The 22,028-nt window shown below is 42.3% G+C and overlaps 2 protein-coding genes across 6 annotated transcripts; both read right to left on the minus strand.

Annotated features, from left to right (window-relative positions):
* Nucleotides 1-120: 120 nt before the first annotated feature.
* Nucleotides 121-10,644, minus strand: ice1 (KIAA0947-like (H. sapiens)). Of its 5 annotated transcripts, XM_081696493.1 has the most exons (22): nucleotides 10,381-10,639; nucleotides 9,593-9,651; nucleotides 9,266-9,301; nucleotides 8,847-8,864; nucleotides 8,357-8,468; nucleotides 8,152-8,228; nucleotides 7,716-7,753; nucleotides 7,353-7,435; nucleotides 7,163-7,239; nucleotides 6,998-7,035; nucleotides 6,711-6,793; nucleotides 6,539-6,575; nucleotides 6,386-6,436; nucleotides 6,147-6,224; nucleotides 5,588-6,054; nucleotides 3,113-5,356; nucleotides 2,452-2,620; nucleotides 2,087-2,247; nucleotides 1,213-1,403; nucleotides 948-1,048; nucleotides 660-758; nucleotides 121-540 (listed from the first exon to the last, which is right to left on the minus strand). In XM_081696493.1, the coding sequence occupies exons 1-22, from the start codon at nucleotides 10,468-10,470 to the stop codon at nucleotides 359-361; spliced, it is 4,491 nt and encodes a 1,496-aa protein (XP_081552619.1). In that variant the 5' UTR covers nucleotides 10,471-10,639; the 3' UTR covers nucleotides 121-358. The 5 variants fall into 5 exon arrangements, 4 of the variants coding, with proteins under 4 accessions (XP_081552619.1, XP_081552620.1, XP_081552621.1 ...); XM_081696494.1 differs by lacking the exon at nucleotides 9,266-9,301 and having other exon boundaries at nucleotides 8,847-8,887; nucleotides 10,381-10,460; XM_081696495.1 differs by lacking the exons at nucleotides 2,087-2,247; nucleotides 2,452-2,620 and having other exon boundaries at nucleotides 10,381-10,641.
* A 2,305-nt stretch (nucleotides 10,645-12,949) lies between these two features.
* prpf3 (PRP3 pre-mRNA processing factor 3 homolog (yeast)) lies at nucleotides 12,950-21,406 on the minus strand. The gene is made up of 17 exons (XM_027011753.3): nucleotides 21,239-21,406; nucleotides 20,468-20,628; nucleotides 20,170-20,300; nucleotides 19,885-20,040; nucleotides 19,587-19,673; nucleotides 17,926-18,212; nucleotides 17,671-17,789; nucleotides 17,385-17,572; nucleotides 16,633-16,799; nucleotides 16,413-16,495; nucleotides 16,136-16,279; nucleotides 15,664-15,763; nucleotides 15,443-15,556; nucleotides 15,035-15,153; nucleotides 14,824-14,901; nucleotides 14,357-14,415; nucleotides 12,950-13,935 (listed from the first exon to the last, which is right to left on the minus strand). Exons 2-17 carry the CDS (start codon nucleotides 20,610-20,612, stop codon nucleotides 13,786-13,788), a joined length of 2,127 nt encoding a protein of 708 aa, XP_026867554.1. The 5' UTR covers nucleotides 20,613-20,628; nucleotides 21,239-21,406; the 3' UTR covers nucleotides 12,950-13,785.
* Nucleotides 21,407-22,028: the final 622 nt, after the last annotated feature.

Raw genomic sequence — 22,028 nt, forward strand, 5'->3', positions numbered from 1 at the left:
TGTCCAGCAAGTCAGTGAGTAGATGGCCCGTCCTATGGAATGACCAAGGCCAGCGCCCCAATTTTTTCTTTTTGTAACGTGACCAACGACTGCCGTAAGATTGCTGCTCTAACCAATGCCTGCCTTGCTTAACTTTATTTTTTCAGGACCTTAAAAAACAGCTTTACAAATACAAAATATACAAATAATTTACAAATAAACAACCATCCCTCCTCGTGCCAATCATCAGGCCACTCTTTGATATAGCAGAGTACAGATCACCTGACTCGAAGGCAAAATGCCATGAACACACGGGGATATCAACCAGTGACTTTTCCCCACCGAGATATAAAACCAAATATGTAGTTCCCTGAACACTTTATAGTTTGATCTGACGGCAGAGGGAGCCGATCTGGGTGATGCAGCTGGTGACGGCCGGGGGGACGGGCCGCGTGGTGTCCCCCCGCCACGACGCCAGGGAGTCCAGGGCGTCTTTGGGGCTGATGGGGGCCAGGTCGTAGATGGCGTAGACCGCGGACAGCTGCACCTCCCAGGGCACACCTACACACAGGGAGGGACGGGGCTTTAACGCCAATTTTAGGATTTCCACGCAGGCTGCAGTTTCCTTAAACCCTTACATTTTTCTCCTTTTTTTTTTGGTGGAATTTAGTTCACAATACCTTCCGCTATTCCGTGTTTAGCGAAGAGGTTTATGGGTTTTGAGACGTTTTGAAGAAATTCGCATAGCTTCTCCTTAATGCCCAGTTGACCGAGTCGCCCTGAGAGAGAGAGAGAGAGAGAGGAGAGAGAGAGAGAGAGAGAGAGAGAGAGAGATAGAGAGAGAGAGAGAGAGTGAGAGAGAGAGTGAGAGAGAGAGTATGTGAGTGTCCCAATAGCATACAGGAGGGCAAGAAAAACAAACACATACACTGAACATGTAACAAAGATTTAATAAGTAAGAAACCTACCAATTAGTCTCAGAACAGCTGCTACACAAACATCTCGCACTGGTGTTTGCTGATGTCTTGGCTGTGTCACCCATGCATTCATGACTGGCCAAAGCTCTTTCCTGCAGAAAGATTTTTATTTTATATATATATATATATATATATATATATATATATATATATATATATATATATATAATAAAAATTATATATATGATTGAAGGGGGGGGGGGGGTGTCATTGGCTGATAACTGAAAGGCTGTGTAGTGTAGCTCATGCAGTGTACCCAATAATATTTTCAAGAGTCCACTTCCATCCTAGATGTGCACACAGAAGATCCACTGTAAAAATGTATTCCCAGGCTCTGGGGCAGAGGTCATCACCATAGCGATCATGCTTCTGGAATGTCAGATCACCGTCCTCTAGAAGTGCTTTTAGTGTGCTAGTGACCATTTTGTTGAGGTCACCTGATGGTGTCTGCCAGAAAATGTGACACTGGTTAGAAACTTGGTTGAAGAAATCTTAACTTCATTGTCATTTTGCTAATTTACCAAGCCCATTTGCACCCAAAGTTGCTAGTTCAGTTTGTGATACAGTATTGTTCTACAATAATAAGTACCCAAAAATGTAGGATGACCAATGCAGAATAAACAGTAATAAAAGTGCAGTGCAGATGATGAACAGATGCACATTAGTGCCGGCGAAGAAGATGAATTAGAGTGCAGTTATACAGAACATTAGCTCAGCAGCAGAAGGTAGTCTTCAATTTTAGAACAAAGTATTTACTGTGTTAGTTGCTTGACTATATAGAGGTGTTAGTGATATATGAACTGTAAAAGTTCTAAAAGAAAAACATCTCGAAGTGAAGAGAAGCTGCAGTTGCTTGCTTTGTAGATCACTGAACTGAAAACTATTGGCTCATTAGGGAATAGGGAATCTAAAACAAATTTTAATCAACTGATAATTAATCATTTTTAAAATCTCTGAACTCTCAAAGCCCATCTCAAAGACATGAGGCAGGTATGATCGATTTGTTTTGCAACTGGCCGCTTCACTTTGCAGTGGATTCAAGAACTGGAACGAGTTGATGAGGATGTTCAGCCACACCACAGTCACCAAAGACCAAAGAACCAGAGGAGGTCAGTAAGGCAGCTGCTTACCCTGTCCCAGTGAAGATACACAGTAAGGTAGTCCAAAACCTCCCCCTCTGCTTTCATCTTGCTCACTGTGTTGATGGCTTTGCACAGAGGGCCCTCGTGGGACATGACGGTTGGCCACGTTGTCACCAAAAACAAAATCATCTTCGCGGCTTCGGGGAAGTCTGTGTGATGCCAGTACAACGCAGCATTACTTCCACCACGTGGAAACAATCTAGTCGAGGAAAGGTTGGCCAAGAAGGCTGTTAACGTTACGCGCAGCAGATGCGAGGGGACCGCTCCGCTTTCTTTTTGGCCAGATTTCGGCTACGCGGATACGTTTTGCAGATATTTTTTTTAGCAAAACGAGTACGTCAGCACGGACCCACCTTCTTTCAGAAGGTGGTAGGCAAGGGCATGGACCTTTTGATGGTCACCTCGGTGGCGACACAAGCCTACGTAGACCCTGCAGAGGGCGTGCAGGTGGTCCGCTTTAGCAGCAGCTCTCTCCAGCTTCATTTTAGACAAAATGGCCAGCATTAACTCTTCTGCTGATGACTAATGGAAATGAAGCAGAATCATCAGGACTACTACTTTAATTGTGCATGAAATACACTGAAGACAGCACCTGCAAAGGTACTAATGAATGACAGCTGCGTCGGGGACTCCAACCAGTTCTTAAGCCTGGCCCTGGAATAAAGTGAATTTTCAATGGCACATCATTTTATCTGTTCAATCTAAAGATTATACAACCCTGTATGGGTAAGTACACTGATTAAAATCTGACAAAACTACTCAGAATCTTGAATTTTGAATGAAGGGCTACTAATCAATGTCTTAAAAAAAAAAAAAAGGACCAAAAGGATTTTTAGGCCCAGATTAAGAAAGTATTAAATTGCAGTGATTGTATGGGTTCTCTATTGTGTCCAAGGTTAGGATTAGTCTATATCTGGAAAACTGGTCTCCAACACACACACACACACACACACACACACACACACACACACACAAAGATTAATAGTCATAGAACATATGCTTAAAGTGAATTACCTGGTCTGAACAGAAATCAGCAAGAACAGACTTTTCTTCATCTCTTAGGACAGGGATTTTAGATATTCTTCCAAGAAACACATGACTCTTGATTACAGGCAATATATCAAAACACGACGTCTGAATTTTTTCTATTGCATCAGAGATTTGTGACGGTTTCTCAGTTCCTTTGACCTCAGCGTTGCATTCCGTTCTAGGCTCCTGATTGTTGCTCCACAGGCTGTTCGCTGGCCGGGATTCAGTCGGATCTGTGCCGCTGCTCGGTTGTGCATCAGTAAACTGTTGTAAAGGAGAGGTGACTTTAGCGGGCCCTGGCGAGCAGGCATCGAGCCGAAGTCTCTTGGCGCTCTTGGGCAGCAACACGTTCACACCCATCCTTTTTCCTTTTTGCTCTGTCTTGGTGAAGGCTGTGGATGAAGAGTTGATGGTTTTGTTTCCAGAGATCTGGCTGACAGTTTGGGGGGAGGCCCCGGTCTCGCCGGTGGCCCTGTTAAGTCCAACGTTCCACCGTAGTATGGTGAGGGTCCGCGCCTGGGCAGAGAGCTCTGGATACATGGTGTCCAGCAATTGCATGGAGCTCTCCTGTGACACAGTGGGAGAGGAGGAGCTTAAAGCTGACGAGGGCAGCCGTCCTGGGACTGGCACAGCGTGCTTTGGAGTTTCCGAGCCAAACTGCAAAGGAAAAGTAGGAACGCCAAGGCTAGACGGGGAAGGCGTGTTCAGGCAAGGAGACATCTTTGTTTCATCTTCAAAACTTGAATTAGAGGAAGATTCTGTTGGCTGCTGCACGGGAGAACAAGGTCCCTCAGCTGGTAACCAGGAGGGCAACTGCACATTGAGCCGAAGTGGATTTTGATGCTTCACAAACTTTGGTGGTGTTGCAGTCAGTGGCATAACTGCTGGAGGTAGTGGCGGGCCCATCTCTGTACGAACTCTTCTTATCGATTCCGGAGATGGCGTTGAGCTAAGTGCATCTCTGGAAGCTGTAAGAGGGGATAGATTCTCACCTTTATCCAAACCCGGAAGCATCAGCGATTTCACTTCGGCTACTGAACGTGGTGGATGAGCCTCCTGAGGGTTAACGGTGATTTGGTCTTCTGCTTTGGTGAGGTGCTCTTTCAGGCCATTGACGAGATGTCCACCCACGTTTTCAACGTTGGAACCAAGAGCTCCATGTACTTCCTGTTCTTCTTGATAATGGTGATGTGCATCACTCACTTGCTGACCGTCTTCTGCTGTGTTTTCTTCAGGAATTGCTGGCTGGCATATATTCTCTGTAATGATTTTGCCTTCCACAATGACATTTTTTCTCTCATCCTCAGGGTTACGTGTAGCACTGGAGTCTTCTACAGCGCCTTCTGCTTCTGTTTTAGGGCTTGTTCTCTGAGCTTGGCTTACAGATATTTGCTCTTCAACTGATTCTGGATCATGTGTGCCAACACTGTTTAAATGATGTGAAGAATTAGGTGAGCTAGGTCTCGAGCAAACTCCTCTGACTTTTTGGTCAAGACAAAACAACTCCTTCACAGCTGACGATTCTTCATCTTTTGAAGACTCTAAATAAGAAACACCATCAACCTTGGTACAAGAGGAATCATGAATCTTTGAATCTCTTCTTAAAGTTGTGTCATCTGGAGTCAAACTTTGGATTTGTTCTGGAGTACAACTGCTCCGGATTTCCTCTGGAGTCAAGCTTCTCTGGTTCTCCAGCCCATCATCAGTATCCGGGCACTTGTGGTCAGTGTTCATAAGTTGTTGTCCAGAATCTAAACCTTTGCTGATTACTTCACTGCAAAGTGTGCTAGGTATTTCACTGCTAGCATTAGACTGGGACTTCACTGGATTCATATGATCTTCCATGGAGCTCAGATGTGATTCTTTTGTGATAATCCAGGCTGGTTTTATTTGGACATAGTCCTTTTCACATCCATTCTGTAAACTCTCTGCTCCAATGGCACTGTTTTGAAACTTTTCTTTCCCCTTACACAATTCTTCCACTTCCATGTCTTGACACTCTGATGAAAAGTTTTCAAGGACTACTTTATCAGTATAAAGGGGAACTAGTGGTATTTCTGAGCACAAATGGCCTGTTTTTAGTGGTGAATCGGAGAAGGAAGATTGAACTGCTACAGGACTATGTAGAGGCTTGGATTCTGTGGAGTCTGTTGATTTTTCACAATCTTTATTGCTCGATAGTGAGCCTTCCTTTGGTTCCAACAGTGATGGAATAACATCTCTCTCAACCTGAAACAAGTTGCACATATGTAAACAAATTTCTCAAATCAACAATTCCAACTTCATTCAGTTTCATCATATTAAACAGCACATAAACACTTTAAAGCTCACTTATTATAATTCAATACAGAGGTCTGAAACACAGTTGCACATGAAATGTGGCATTTAGCACATTACTGCACTGAATTCTACAGAAAATTTGAAACCTGATGGCACAGTTCAGAGTAAACAAATACTTACCTGCTCGTTAGAAAGACAAGACATGGGGGACAGAGCAGAAGGCAAAGGCCTGAAGCTATCCAGAATCTCCCACAAATCTGTACTGTTTCCCCAGCCGTCTCTGCCTGTCTGATCACCACCACCACCTTCGGTTGACACCTCGGTGGTTTTGTGCATCAGTGTACTGCTCTCATTTGGCTCTTCTGATTCCAGACTCCGTTTCTTCTTGCAGCCTGTTTTTCTGTTCCCGTGTTCTCTCCTTGGACTGTTCTGTTCTTGGAATAAAGAGTGGAACTTACTCTTCCCTGGAGACTCTTCCAGCTTGGAAGTAGAGGAACCTGGGGTTTGAGAGTGTGTTCCTTCAGGTGGGCTCGAGCCAGCTGATTGTGGCATCCGCTTTCTGATAAGACTGCCAGACAGTATTTGAAATGGAGCTCTTTGAAATCTGTGTTTTGGGGGGCTGGTCAAGTGTTGACTGTCTGGGAGGTCTGAAACAGAAGAATTCCAGTTCATTCCTGGCCCATTTCCTTACCACTGGAGTTTTCAGTTAATAAGGATAAATTCAATATAAAAACATTACCAGTTAAGTCCAACTTTTCTGTGGTCTGAGACAACTCAACACACTGCCACAGCTGCTGTAAGAGCATTCTGACTTTAGCTAAAGAGAATGGGAACAATAAAAAGAATAAAATACAAGAAAATGATATTTTTTATAGGCATCTGAAGAAAAAAATAAATAAAAATCGCACTGTGTTTGAAAAAAGGTATTGGTCATATGCATGGAAAGGTTTTTATAAAACAGCTTTCATCAAGAAATACCTTTGTCAACTTCTGGTTCCCTTTCAGTTTGTATAGAAATATTGGTTTTCTCTATTGCAAAAAAGAAAAAAAAAACAGTTTAAAATATATAGTCAGTGCAAAAGCCTTCATACGTATTAATGTATGACTGTTATATCAAGATATGACTGTTACCTTTGTTGAATTCTTTTTCTAATTTTTGAAGTTTTTCCTAAAGAGTTAAAAAATTAAATGATTATCAAAAACAACAGAGTTAAATATAGTAGATGTACAGAAGGGGTAGTTACAACTTCCCTTTGAAAGGTCTCTTGTGGTGTTTTCTTTAGATAAAGGAAGAAATTGGCACCTGGGTTTTCAGGAGGGCTTCTGCAAGTCTACTGTTGTCACATTTCAGGTCTCTGATTTCATCATTTTGCTGGAGGTTTCTGTCTGTGTACAACAAAAAATGAAACGACACATGGACAAATTCAGCTGATCAGACCTTGCTGGTCTTCCGTGCCTCATACAGTCACAACATAAAATTACTTTAAAAACATCCCACCGGTGGTCAAACACAAGGCTGATGTTTTTTTATAGAGAACCACAGACGGGAAAGCACTGCTATGAGGGAAAACAATCCAAATTAAAACAGACCTTCATGTGCCAGGAGCTGATTTTCAAGATTACATTTTCTGGAAAAAAAAAAAGAAGAAATATCATTAAATAAAAGACAGGTTAGAATGAACACTTAAAAGATAGCATGTTCATGTTATACTCAGAGAGGTGCTAGTGCGGTCTGACCTTTCTGCGGATACTCACAGAATCAGAGTCTTGGCATTCTGCAGCCTCAGACTCTCCACTTCCTCGGCAGCCTGCTGGCATGTCCTGAGGGAATCCTTTTCAAGAAGAAATGAGCCAAAACCAGATGTAAGGAATCAATAAAGGGATCAATTCCAGGGTTTAAAATAGACAACAAAGGTATTCATAAAGACACAATGAGGATTCTGACTCGAGTCTTCTGCAGGTCTTCCTCCAAGCTTTTCTTCTCAGATCTCAGCTTCATGCTTTCCAGACTTTGCGACTCTGCTGTGTCTGTGTGAGGAAACAGAACAAGTTTAAGTAGTAATAATACCAACAATTTCCAGGCGAAATCCAAAACAGCTTACATTTACAAATAACTCTGAGTGCATTACAATTTCCTTATGGCCTGGAAAGCAACTGATTGAACTTCAAGTGCGAAATGAAGTTTGCCAGGTCTTTCCTTCTAAAGAATGACAGAGTGCCTAGAGAGTCATTTGAGTAATGTTTCTCTCCAGTCCCGGTTGTACGTTAACAGCGCAGGAACGGACAGCAGGTCCTGTATGTTCCTTACCTTCTGCTTTCTTGAGATTGTCTTCAAGCTTCTGCTTCCTGGGAACCACAATGTAAACACAGTGAGCAAAGCAAACAGCCAATGAAAGTGAATAAGTGACAATGAGGACAACTGACACTGCTCCCTTATTGACTGACTAATTTAGTACTTATTGTATGGCATTATTTATGCTTTTTAACAAACTCTAGCACTTACTGTTTATAGCACTTATCATTGTTTAAGATAGACCTTATGTATTTTGCACTTCTAGGCATCAGCATTCATTCCTGTATTTTACAGTATTCTAGTTCATTGGTATGTTTAATTCTAACCTACTATACTGTACTTGGATATATTCTATGAGTAAATGACAAAGCACTTTTGTACGTCACTCTGGATAAGAGCGTCTGCTAAATGCCGTAAATGTAAAGGTAAATGGAAAAAAAAGAGGCCTTACAAAACGAGTGCTTTTGCGTTCTCTGCCCTCAGGCTGTCCACCTCCTCTGACTTCTGATGATAAGATTTCACAGCAGTCTGACAGGAAATCAGAAAGGAACAAACTCACTGAACGTGCAGTAAAACACACAGACCAGCAGCCTGTTTTATTGGTTGATGAAAGTGTATGCTGTGTACTTAAAAATGGCAGCAGTGTTGTAAATAACCTTCATTTCTGCCAGTTCAGCCTTTACGGTCTCATAGTCCGCAGTCTGTTTTTCTAAAGGGCCGAGTTTCTCCAGCACCTCATCCAACTGTTTGTGCAACTTACTGCTCTCTCTGTAAGAAGAAGAAAAAAATCCCTCACACCAGTGACAAATGATGACACTAACAATAGGGTGACAAGCCAAGTTTTTCTGTCATTCTTTTTTATTTTAAGAAGAATGATTTCATTGTAATGCTGAAACTATATAAATGTTGTTCAAAACTAGACTGTTTGGTGACTAATTAACCCCCTGCTGAAAATGATACTCCTTTTATTATTATTACTGCTGATGTTATTGTTATAAAAGTAAACATGTTTTTGCATTATTAGTGTACTATTATGTTATTAATAATGTGTTATTGAAGCATTACTTGTAAAGATAGTTCAAAAGGACATTAAAACAGTGGATTTAAACGTTTGTGAGCATGAATGACAAGAAAATAAAGTCTTACCTTTGGGATTTCTGAAGCTGTAATAACTTTGTCAAGGAAAACTGACAGCATCAAGAGAAATACAAATATTTTCCAATTTTACCAGAAATCTGCATCTTTCTTTAATCATAAATCTTTAATCTCATATTCTACAGACCTGTTATTCATACTTAGCTGAACATTTACTTTACAAGTGAATAAGCACTTGCATTGGAAAGAAAACATTTCCTTCCCTTCAAATAACAGAATTAGCTTCTGTATGTACAATAATGCATCATGGAAATACCATATTGTAAAATTGATCTTTTACTGTTCTGAGTGTTTTGTTACATGCCCAATGGGCAAAGGTTGCTTAAAAGACTTAAAGTTTAAAATATTTAATCCAGTAGTCTAAATACCTAGCAAAAGCAAATAGAAATGTTTATTGTGTTTGAAGGATATCATCACATTTCTCTTTGTACTCACTCAAGAGATGGCTAGAAAAAATATATATAAATTCATGGTTACAACATGGTTACATGGACCCAGACAATCAAATGAAGCAGGTATAGTCTAAACTCCATACTCACACAAAACACAGTTCAGCTTGAGAAGCATACAAACAGTGGTTTACGTAAAGCACTGCATCTTGAGATACACTGCAGCTTGAGATACAAGCAGTGACTTATGTAAAGTACTGCATCAATCCCCTACGGACTCTGTGCGAAGCACTTTATAAATCTCTGGATGTACTCTGTATAAAGCACTGTTTCAAACCGCGTACTTACTCAGTGTCAATGATCTTCTGTTTCAGTGCCAACAAAGCAGACATGTACTCATCCAGGCTCTGGAATATGAATAAATGCTTATAGGATTCATAAATAATGACAGGAATCAACAACTATAATGTGTAATAATTAATTATTCATAATGGTCTATGCACTGATAACCTATCAGTTATTGCTCCAGAAATACACTGAATTCACGTCCGGTTTAGTTAGACTGACGAGAACCATACCGACAGAGTCGACAACAAAACTACGTTGGGTGAAACTTCAACCCTAAGAATGAGGATGTGATTTCTAATAATGTTTGTGCCACAATCATACAATACGCCAGATCAGCTCTCTTCTAGTCGCTCATAAACCCTTATGAATGTCGTGGAAACCTTAGCAGTGCGCGGTGCCATCCAAAAGCTAGCAAAGGTGCAATTAAGAAAGGCATGTATAAAGTTTGACGTGCAAAATATATACCTTAATGTCATCTAACTTACCTCATGCCTGCACAACGTACCCTGAACACACGTTTGTCAACTGTCAGTTTATCAACTAAAGTGGCGCAACGGTAAAGGATTTGGGGTTTCTTGGTACGCATCAATTCCAGATTTATATGAAACCGTCACAACAGTTGACTAACACTGCCCTTTTCATTAAAAACGACAGAACCACACACCGTAATTCAGATGTAACTAACTTGTGCTTGCGTACACACATTTGAACGACACACGCCACACAGCTAGCAAACTAGCTCGCTAGCTAACTACTTTAGTTTCAAAGCTTCTACACTGAAAACTTACCCGATTTAAAATAGTGCAGTTTTGACAGGTGCCAGACGTTGCTTCGGAGGCAACCTCTCCGGCTTTAGACTGGTTCTCTCCAGGCATCATGGTATTGAATCCCCACCACGACAAGGACGCAAAACAAGCATCGATCAAAACAACTTCGATCTCATGGAAACGGAGCGCACCACGTTGACTTAGGACCCTACACGAAGGCCCAGGCTGGCCGGAAGAAATGCCTGATTATAAAAATAAAAATACTTTACTGCCTGAGCCTCCGAGTGAAACGGTAGTGCAATGTACGAATATAACAAAGTCATTCTGAACAACCGAAACTGTATGACAATGTCCGTCAGTTATTAAATAAACAGGCAAAGCTGAACGCCGACGCCCTCTTGTGGTCGCCCTGTGGCTGTGTCAGAGGTAGAGGTATCACATAGTGGTTAACTTAGTTGCTATCCAGCTAGTTGGTAGTTATTCTGACATCAAGAAAAATGGGAATTAAAAACTAAAGCGGCTTACATTTTTACTAGGATAAATTCAATTTTTACATGTAAGAATTTTATTTTTACTAGCAAGATTTTTTTGATATCAAGAATTACATTTTACATGAAAATTCAATTTCTACAAGTAATAATTACATTTGTATATGTAAAAATTTTATTCCTACACTGAATTCTTAAAATTTTCATTTTTACTAGTTAAAATGTATTCAAATGAGTCAGTATCCTATACCTTTATGGTATCTTATATTTTTGAGTCTTGGTTCGTGAAGAGCTTGATTTTACCATCTGTAGCAAAGTTGTCTTGCAGTCATCCTCTCACTACACCGAGGATGGACACGTCACTTAAAGAAATCAACATTAACCTGATTTGTGATTATTTTTGATCGTTTTATATATGCATTTCTGTACTTTTCTGAATGTCTGTGGTGACCACCTGTTAGGCAGGTATCAAGGTCGGGAGGTAATCCGTCTATCCCCCTCCTTCGTTTCCTCCCGCTGTCCCATTTCTTAGGTTTGATCTCACTTCTGTGTTTTTGTAAATAAAGAAAATAACTGATCCATAGTGTCTCTACGCCCCCACATAAACACCAAGACTCCGAGGACCAATATGGCTCCTGACTCTTCATTTCAGAATTTCTAACGCAGTGACAACCTCAAACTACCGTGGCTGGAAAACACAGTTTTGTGCTAGAATTTTATTGATACTGTATAGTCAGGATACTTGAAACTTTATGAAATATGCTATTTTGAAGTAAAATACAGGTCTTTACTAGGCAGTGAGTACAAAACAAGCCATTTTTGTTATTTTGGGTGTATAGCCTGTAATTAAACTAGCGTTGCTCCCAAAAACTGTTTTCTGCTAGCACTTATATATGAAATGTTAATTGTTATGAAATATATAATATACATATAAAATAGCCACTACAAATAACACACTGAACAAATGCAAATGTACAAAACTTAATTACAGAAATATCCAAATTAAGATCAATTTATATAGTAGGCGTACATGGTGTGTGAAGCAGTTGACACATCAGCAGTTACAGAAGACTTTAATGCAGACTCTCAAACAATTCTGTGAATGATCCCATGCTTAAATGATTCTCACTATGACAGAGAAGAGCAATGAGAATCAATAACACCAACATCAAGCAAGCCTCCATTACAGCCTTGCTGGAAGTTTTTGTTAATTAGTCTGACTCTCCTCATAATCTCTACCAGCATTTAACAATAGGCCAGTAATAACGGTATGGCCTAATCTTGTGTGCATTTCACTGTAGAGAAAGGAGCACTTTTGATCATTAGACAATACCAGGTGTTGTTTCTTTAAGAATCTCCACCTTTGTATCCACATACAAATTAAGCTCATTAATGTTAGGTCATGTATTAATTTAATTAGTACTTGTAAAAAATTTATTCTTACATGCAAAAAAAAAAAAAAAAATTACTAGTAAATATTTAATTCTTGATTTCAAAATATAATTTCCATTTGTTTACATTTACATTTTTTATAAAGAAATGGATGTTATTAATGCCTATATGTAGTTATGGCTCTCTCTCTCTATATATATATATATATAATCATACACACACATACATAGGTATGTTACATGTAATTATATTTTTACTAACAGAAAACTAATTGTGAAAAATTCTTACCTGTTAAAATGTAATTTCTGATATAAAGAGTTACATTTTTCTTTAAGTTAAATTCTGAATATCAAGAAAAAAAATTGTAACTTACTAGTCAAAACTCATCTGTAGATATTTAAACTTTTATTATGGATAGTTAGATTAAACCCATTACCATTTGCCCTAAAACCTGTAGATAGGACTAACAGTGGTTGTTCCTGGGATTCTTAAGTACTGGAATTAGTTAGGAAATGCACATTTTTAACTTTAAGCTGTTTTCAAATCACTCAAACATCTTAATCACATCATTATGTGATTTTATTAAGATATTTTAAATGGATTTAAGTCTCGATTTCTCTGCTGTCTTGCAGTCTATCCACCCATGATTGGCATGAGGTCTGTGTGTCTGCAATTTTTTTTTTAACCAAGTCAAGAACACATCTTTAAAATGGTTTTCTCCCAAAGTTTTAATCTGTGTATGGAGTTGGCAACAGGTTATCTACACATCTAAAGAAGCCAGCATTTAGAAAGCACTTAATAAAAAAGATGGAACAAAAAAAAAGAAAAAAAAAAAAAAAGAAGAGGGGTGTGTATTCCTTAAGAAAGATTACCTCAACAAAATCATGACCCAGCTTTGGGCCTTTTACAGATGAAGGAAACTTCTTGTTCTGTCCATGAAAACCCAGACATTTCGCATACATCACAGACAAACCACTGGTCTGCGCTGTGATCTTTTTACAAACCTTTGCACATCCCCATGACAATCCCAAGTAACCCTGGAGCAGAGTGGTGCTACAGTTGGAGTTCAGCTTCAGGAACCACAGCCAGAAAGCCACAGGTAAGCTATGCATCACTGACACCTGGTGGCAACGTTGCAACATTACAGCTTCACACTGTATAAAATCACTGAAACCGTAAAACGGATGCAAACACGCATAACTGCCAATGTCTGCCCACCTAAAGCACAAGTCTAGTTCCCTGAAGCTTGACTGGTTTTATTACACAGTATGGCACACCAGTCATCTCTGTAGGTCTCTAACAATCTTCAACTTAACATTCACTCACTGCCTGTCCCACTCAGAATACATCTCTCACACACACACACACACACACACACACACACACACACACACACACACACACACACACACACACACACACACACACACACACACACACACAAAGTCCTCCATCACTGTGTCAGTGGCTGGGTGGTCCAGACTGGACTGTGAGGCCTCGTGCTCCGTCAGGTCAACTCCACCTCTACGGCTCTGTGACCATGCCCTCAGTCGTCGGCGGTCTCCAGGACACTCTGGCTGAGGGCAAGGTCCCAATAGTGCTCCGTGCCGTGCTTCTTGAAATGCTCACGTGCCATGTTCTCTGTGGGACACTGCTTAAACTTCACCTCACCGAAACTCCGCTCTTTCGCCGTACCCTGCGGTGGTGGGTGGAGACAAAACCCACACAAAGAAGCAGTCAATTTATAAAAAAAAAAAAAAAGGGAAGACAGACAACCCTTGCCTTACAGCAATTTATTACACAAACACTATCTTTAAACAAGAGAGGAAAATTAAATGGAGCGATTGCCTCATTCAGTTCTGATTCACGTTTATACAGAATTAGTGATTAAAGCATGTCAGCTGGTTCACTTATTTAGAAATAGAAGAGTTCAACCATCACAAAGCCAATCACTGCTTGAATTACATTTACTTCACAGTCCTGTCAACAGCAATAAATGAATCTTGGAGAATTAACTGACAAGGTATGGGTTGGCTGGGAAAGGCTTTACTACAGTCATCAACATGCTCCTAGGGGCCGGGTGTAGGTGGGGCGTGAGCAGGGCCCTGGACGCTTACCTCCCACACCAGCGTGCACTTGTTGTTCTTTGATCCTTCATCATCTGAGCCTTCTGCCTCTGGTAAACAGGAGGGAAGAGGGTCAAAGGTTAGAGGGCATGCCCGCTAGCTTGCCAGTACGAGGCAACACACTCGGGCAGAGTCTCCAGACCAGTGCCGGTGAAGTCGCAGAGCCCAGATCAGGGACTAGAAACATCACTCAAGTGCGTTACATGCTAAAGGCTCCCAATGTGCCAAAGCTCCCCATTCTGAATATAAATGAAGGAATCACATTACCCTAATACATTCTATACGCATTCTATATCACTACTACTTACTACTTTAAAAAATATATATATATTTCTTCAAAATTTAGTGCTTCTTCAGAAACCGCCAAGAAAAGTTAGCGATTAATAAAAAAGCTTTAAAAAGCTTATTAAGCACTAATAAAAGCGGTTGTGACTGTGAAGCCCCTCCCCGTGTCTCACCTTCTCTCTTGGAGCTGGGCTCCTCCCATTTGATCCTGTGCAGCATCAGCTTCTTGAACTTTTTTTGGGACTTTGGTCCTGGAGGGGCAGATCCATGGCAGGTGAACATAGTTTTACTGTGAAAACTGCAGGGAAGTCTAGCCACAGTGGACTTCACTACCAACATGCTATTCAAATGCAGGACTAATTCCACTTATCAATTCTAGCTCACCTCCCTCCACCACCACGATGTTGACGTCTTTGTGCAGCACGACCGTGCCGGTGAGGTACAGCTGACTCGCGTTGGCTTCCACCTTGAACTTCTTGGCTGGGTTGTGTAGGTTTCGGATTCTGAGAACAGGTGTGAGACGCGTCAGAGAGGAAGTGCCAATCAGTGGATCGTTCTTAACCCTCGTGACTACGAGAGCTAGCACACGCGTTCACGGCACACGTACTCATGCCAGCAGGGCTCGAAGGAAATTCTGCACAGCCACTACCATGTCCGCTTGAGCCAATACGGCATCAATGCATTAAACACCAATCACATTAAATACTGCATTATGGTGGCAATCCAAGTTTATTTATTCCTAAGCGCATATAATGGTCTTGATTTGGGTGAGTGTGTGTGCGTTTTTTTTACCTGTAGACAGCGATGTGGACCCCTTGACTCAGATCCTCCCTTAACTTCTTCACCTTCTTCTCTTTCCTCTGTTCCGCTGTGAGCTTACGGGCTGCATTCGCCTCCTCATGGGCCCTGTACACACACACACACACACACACTTACCACGAGGACTCATCACAGTGGAGTTGTGACAGCCCTGTTCTAAACAGGCTGTACTTGTGCATGTGGTGTGTGCTCACTTCTGTCTTTTGGCCATCTGTGCTCGGACGTGGGCCTCGACCTTTGTGGGATCCTGAACAGCCTCCGTGCCCAGCACACGCATCAGATTAGAGATGCGCACTGCGCCCACACGAACACACACACAAACATATTTCACCTGTAGCTAGCATGACAGAGGCACGTCAACACTTCATATTCATATTAAATACTCTAAATAAATTCACAAAATCTACACATTTTCTCGAAATTCTTTCACTCAACAAACAATACTGCTAATGTATACGAAAAACAGCATGGGAAAGTTAAGAGAATTAGCACAAGTTGGAGATACAAAAGTTGTTTAGTTGGCTTTTATGTCAAAGGTGGCCAAGTTCTAACCAATTTAGATGCAGACAAACACCTTACTGCCCAAGGCTGGTGGCCACTGGACCCAGCTGCGGGTCACGTGTGGGCTTGTGTTCTTCGCTGCATGGGAGAGATCGCAGACGTTACCTTTGGGTTCAGGTGGCGGCATGAGGCCCAGCCGCACCTTCTCCTGCACCTCCTTCTGCCCCTCCCGCCGAGTCTGCCGCCTGAGCTTCTTCCTCTCCTTCTGGGTCAGATACACGCCGAGCGTCACCGGCCTGTCCAAGTCCACTGGGGGAGGGGGAGAAAGAGAGAGAGAGAGAGAGAGAGCACCAAAACAAATAAAACTGCTGTTGAAACAGAACCATGCAGTGCAGTGGCCTCTTGATCCATCACATTGGGGTTTTTCCACACCAGTTAGTACCTGGGGGAGCCATCTGGGCTGGGTGCTCCACCAAATTAGTGACCCCATGGAACTCCATACCATCGAACACTGTCTGATCAGAGCTGAGAGAGAGAGAGAGAATCTCAGTGTCGTAGAACGAGCCAGAAGGCTCTAGTGTACCATGGGCGTGAATGTTCTGCCTGTCTGTCTGTCTGCAGCTGCTGTAGAGTGAAGGAGTGATGGCTTGTGGGGTCCTTACAGCTCGAGGCCGGTGAGGAGAATGTAGGAGTCCCACCACTCGAAGGGGGGCACCTCGCCCTCACCCAGCTCCTTCTTGGGGGCGATCAGAGCCAGCTTGGTGGAGGCTTGGATGCCCGTCTTCTTAGCAGCCTGAGCAATCTCCATCTGAAGCCTCTCTAGCTGAGCCTAGATAGATAGATAGATAGATAGATAGATAGATAGATAGATAGATAGATAGATAGATAGATAGATAGATAGATAGATAGATAGATAGATAGATAGATAGATAGATAGATAGATAGATAGATAGATAGATAGATGAGAGCACAAGGGAGGGAGGAGAAAAGAGAGTAAACTTCCGTATTGTGACCATTTTGATGTTTTAAATAATATACTGCAGTATAAATTATATCATACCACAGATAATGCTAGTACGTCTGTTATACTAATAGCTTCTTTTGAAAAGGTAAACAATATACTGCTGAATTTCATGTTAATATATGGTGAACAGTAGTGATTTTGGTGATTATTTCAGTTATTGAATTTATTTGAAATTATTTTAGTGCTCAAAAGAGGTTCAATATCACTATAATACTTGTGGTGAAATTATTTGGGTGTGCATTAGTACCTTTTAAATCTCAGTATATTTTTAAAAACCACATCAAAAACCGCATTTGTAAGTGACATCTGACAGGAAATGTTCACCACCACCGTGTGAATCGTGTATCAGGAACATTCCGGATCCTGTGTATGGCTGGGAGGCTGGAGTACCTTGGTGCGTATGCGCTGGGCAATCTTTTCAAAGCGGCCTTTCTCGTGGAATTTGAAGCCCTTCCTGGCCCTCTGTGGCGGGGGCATGGACATGCGTGGGTCGAAGTAGGAGGTGGACTCCAGGTCCTCGCTAGGCTTCTCTTTCAGTTGCTGCCGAAACTGCTCCCTCTTCACCGCTCTGATGTTAGCTGGATACGCACACAAGGAGGGAGGGTACAGGGGTTAGAGCTCGTCAAACACTCAGGGATCTGTGTGTGTGTGTGTGTGTGTGTGTGTGTGTATAGACCTTTTAAAGTGGGCATGCGGTGTGTGAGCTCCACTTCCTTGCCGCTGGCATCTACGGTTCTTCCCAGCTCGTCCAGGATGAGAGGCGTTGGCTTTGTGATCTCGCGGGCCTCTACCTTACTGCAAGACACACACACACACACACACACACACACACACACACACACACACACCTTTGACCATACCGTCACATACAACTGTATTCAAACATGCATACCATGTGAGCATGTTTTATGCGTGTGAGCTGTGCACTCACGGTGGAGCAATGCCCATGGCATGCAGATTGGCCAGTGCTACCAGGTTGTGTGGGCCAGTGTTGCCCACGGGGCCCAGGATGCCAGGCTTCATAGCCAGGGTGGACTGGATCTTGGCCTGGAGCTCGGCTGCCTTGCGGGCTTTCTCAATGGCGTCGTTCATAAAGCTGGCGGCCTGTGATGGCGCGATGGGCCGGGGGGGCCCCATCCCAGACGCACCCCCTGGCATGGGGAGGAGGGGCCGCGAGGCAGGGGCCTCCGGCTGGGGTGGAGCCAGCGGCAGTCTGGGCTGGAGGATGGCAGAGAAAAGGGGAGGGGACAAAATCTAGGGTTACAGTCAACTCCAACACCCAGATAAATGGTCAGATAATTTGATTATTGAGATAATAATCAAGGTTCAAATTGCTGTCCAAATGCAGCAATTGCATTTGATGCATATGGCTAGGTGTCCAAACAGACAGTATCGCGAGTTACAATCTGTTCCACCTGCTGTCTCCCTCCTCTCCCCTGTAGTTGATACAGGCTGCAGTGTATTATGCAGGGAAATGTGAACAGTGAACATAAAAATATGACTTATGCAGGAGGTTATGTAGAGCTGAAAGACAATTGGTCACAATCAGCTACAAAAAAAAGCATGTTATTAAAGTCATATTTTTATGTAGAGCTGCAAGACAATTGGTCACAATCAGCTACAAAAAAAGCATGTTATTAAAGTACAAAATAGAACAATGAAGAAATTTGTTTATTGTACTTTGTTCTACTTAGGCTACATTTCAAGACATTTAAGCCCAACCCAACTGAATAGAAATGCCAATTGCTTCAGTAAGATGCAGGTGGGTATTCAAGCTAGCTTCAGACTAGCCAACAGCTTACAGCTTTGAGTGCAACTCACTTGTGAAATTTTATTCTGCATTAAGTTTCTAAATCTTCACATAGGTTACGACGTATTCAGTTAAGGATGAATACACGTAGCGTTGCGCCACAAAGCTGTAGCCATTATATTTTAGTAGGGTTGTTGTTTTCAGCAATTTGTGAAGGACATTAATTGTTCAACAGAAAGGTAAACAACAGAATATTCTGCATTAGTATGGATAATATGAGAATCTCTATAGATTCAGGACACCCAAATGTCTACACTTCTGCCTAAATATCTGCATATTGAAGAAGAGCATAAGAATAACAAGAGCATAAATTGAAGAATATCAGAAACAAACGCAAAAATGAAGAAGTGCTGCAGGAAGTTCAGCACCACCAATTCCTACATGGGTCCCAACAAAAGGGTTCACACCTGGGGCAGGGAGAGGATCGTAATCCATATGAAGCCCACCAAAAATGTAAACAATACCTCCCAGAGGAAAAATAAATGTGTGTGTGTATGTGTGTGTGTGTGTGTGTGTGTGTATATTACGATAAGTGCTGGCACATTTTGAAAACAGCAATGTGTTTATAAAAGCTTTTTACACTTCCTTAAAGATGGTGTGCCCAAGATCATAACTGCACTGGAGGTATGGTTTAGATTTTGGGGGATTCATACTGATGAGATTATTTTCAGAACTACCAGTGCCGACACCTTTTCAGTGAAGTGAAATAATCCAGGTGCAGGTCTTGGAATACACACAAGTCTTCATAAGGCTGTATGTGTGCACGTGTGTGTGTCTCCCACCTGAGGGACAGGAACCGGAGCGACAAAACTAAGCTGTTTTTTCCTCTCCTCGATCTGCCGTGTAGCAGCCTCCATCATCTGCTTAATCTGCACACAAACAGGATTGTTTTACAAAAACTATGGGAACCAGTTGTATCTTAGAACAGGTCAGAAAGAGTTGGTCAGCTCGGAACACGGGCTACAGAGAAGCATATGGATGCCAAGACACGTTCTGTGACTCTATTAGATGGTGTTGCAGAGCGCCAAGAAAAAAAAGCACTGGGATACCACGGTGATCATGTGTGCGTAGGTGTGTTACCTGCATCTTGGTGAGCATGCCCGGGCTCTCAGCTGGTGGTCCAGGGAGGACCTCTGGCTCCTCAACCTCTTCGAAGCGAGGCACCCTCTTCTTCTTCGCAGCCATTTCACCGACATCCCCATCCTTGGGCATCTCCAGCTCATCGCCGAACACATCCTGAGAGAGGAGGAGGACTGGCTGAGGCAGAATAAACATGAGGCCTGAAAATGCCTCAAACAGACTGAGGTTTTAAATCTGAGGACTAGTACTAGGTTTAGCTGGGTGCACATTTGGGCGAGGACCGACCTTTAGTTCCCTCTTGCGGTTCTTTTCCCCTGCTCCCTTATTACCACGGGAGTTCCTGCTCTCCTCAAGAGCCTCAAAGAGCCTCTCCACAAAGCTGCTCGCAGACTCATCCAGGAACGGTCTGAGCTGATCTGAGACAGGCAGATGCGTGCACGTACACACACAGCACATGTTATGCAAACATACACAACCTTTTTGAGATGTCACTTAACCAGCCGTAAACAGGGACCAAAGCCTTCGGTTCACTGGTTTATGTGAAGACATGCACACGTTAATAATACCCGTTCACATTTCCTACCCGTTGTCTTTCTTTTGTCCAGGCCCTTTCCCACGCAGTGCAGCGCCGCGGTGACCACGGTAGGCTCTGAGAAGCCGAGGACCTTTTTCACCGTCCGCTCCACCCAGGGCCGCAGCTCCTCGACCTCCCGTTTGGGAAGCGACATTGCTGGGAAGCGCTATCTGCACCACATGGAGGGCAGAGCTCTATTAAGCTCAACAGCGCTTACAGACAACTCGCTAGCTAGGCTAGCTATGCTGGGTCGGTCGTGCGACGACTTGAAGCGAATCCGGCTGAAATCCTAAAGCGATGTAGATGCTCATCTAACTTATTATTTTTGTTATTTTCATGTTATAAAAATAATTCTCGCAGCAATACCCAAGCAGCCAAGAGAACCGATTTCCCAACTTAACTACGATAAATAAGCAAGCAACCAAACCTAACCTACCCATCTACCTAGCTAGCCAGCCAGGTAACTGCTATCTGAATAGTTGCTAAACTTCATAATAAACTATGTCGTCTTAAATTAGACCAAGCAAAGCATTCGAACTTGCAATTTAAAGGCAAAGCGTCTAACTAGGAACGTAGCTACCTAGTTACTTTAACTAAATTAGCTACATAACCTATCTAATTATCATTTAAAAGCGGGACTCAGATTAGCAGCGTTGCCAAGTAAGCGGCCAGCGACGAAAACGATGTTGCTAAGCAGGCGTTAGCTGTGCTAGCTATCTTAGCTTATTTTAGCTAATACAACTCCACAAGATGGTAACGTGTAGAGGTACCGACACTTACCAACCGCCTTCTCCTATCGTTTAGCGGCCGAATATAACGCTTCTTCCAAGACTACGTGTTTCTTCAGTGACCAACGCTATTATAGGATTGAAAACTACTAAAAAAAATTCCAATAACTTCCAGTTTTCCACGGCGTACAGAAAACGTTTCGGCAATGGACCAGCCGGAAACGGAAACGTCAAACTAATCCCTTTCAACAAAGTTGGCGGTTCTGTCCTGCTGCCCACTAGTGGAATGGCCCCGAGTCTTCGTGAACGAGAACAAGCAGGGTGTCGCTTTTTTGAGGATGTAGACTTGTACTGTCATACCTGAACAGATGAAGTATGCTGATATGTAACTGATAACGATGCAGCATGTGATTGGGCTTATCATTTGCCTCTTCTGAAACGTAATAACGTTCCCACTCTTATTTTTGAAAAAAAGAGTCTGATATAGTCCTTCTTGTTGCATATCAAAATCATGCATTTGGCTTTCACAGAAAGATTCTGCCTCGTTTTGTGGATTCCACACCTCTAATACACTTGATAGATCCATTGAAGAGTTGAACCCTTTAGGTAGTTAAGGTGACACATAATAAACTACATGGTGCTGTGGGCTTCTCTCATTGGAACCAAAGACATCTGTAATACATAGACGATATCCTCCTGTTCTTTGGCTTTCTACTGATTAATTTCAATTGTTGTGGTTTTTTTCCCAAGTTCTAAGGAATCAAGGAATAAACTCACCAGAACATGGAGAAATTTAATTTACGAATTCACAGAGATTTAAAAAAATCTGTTGATGTACAGCT

The sequence above is a fragment of the Electrophorus electricus genome, chromosome 14, assembly GCF_041902795.1.
Source record: "Electrophorus electricus isolate QZ-2024a chromosome 14, ASM4190279v1, whole genome shotgun sequence".
Classification (NCBI taxonomy): Eukaryota; Metazoa; Chordata; class Actinopteri; order Gymnotiformes; family Gymnotidae; genus Electrophorus; species Electrophorus electricus.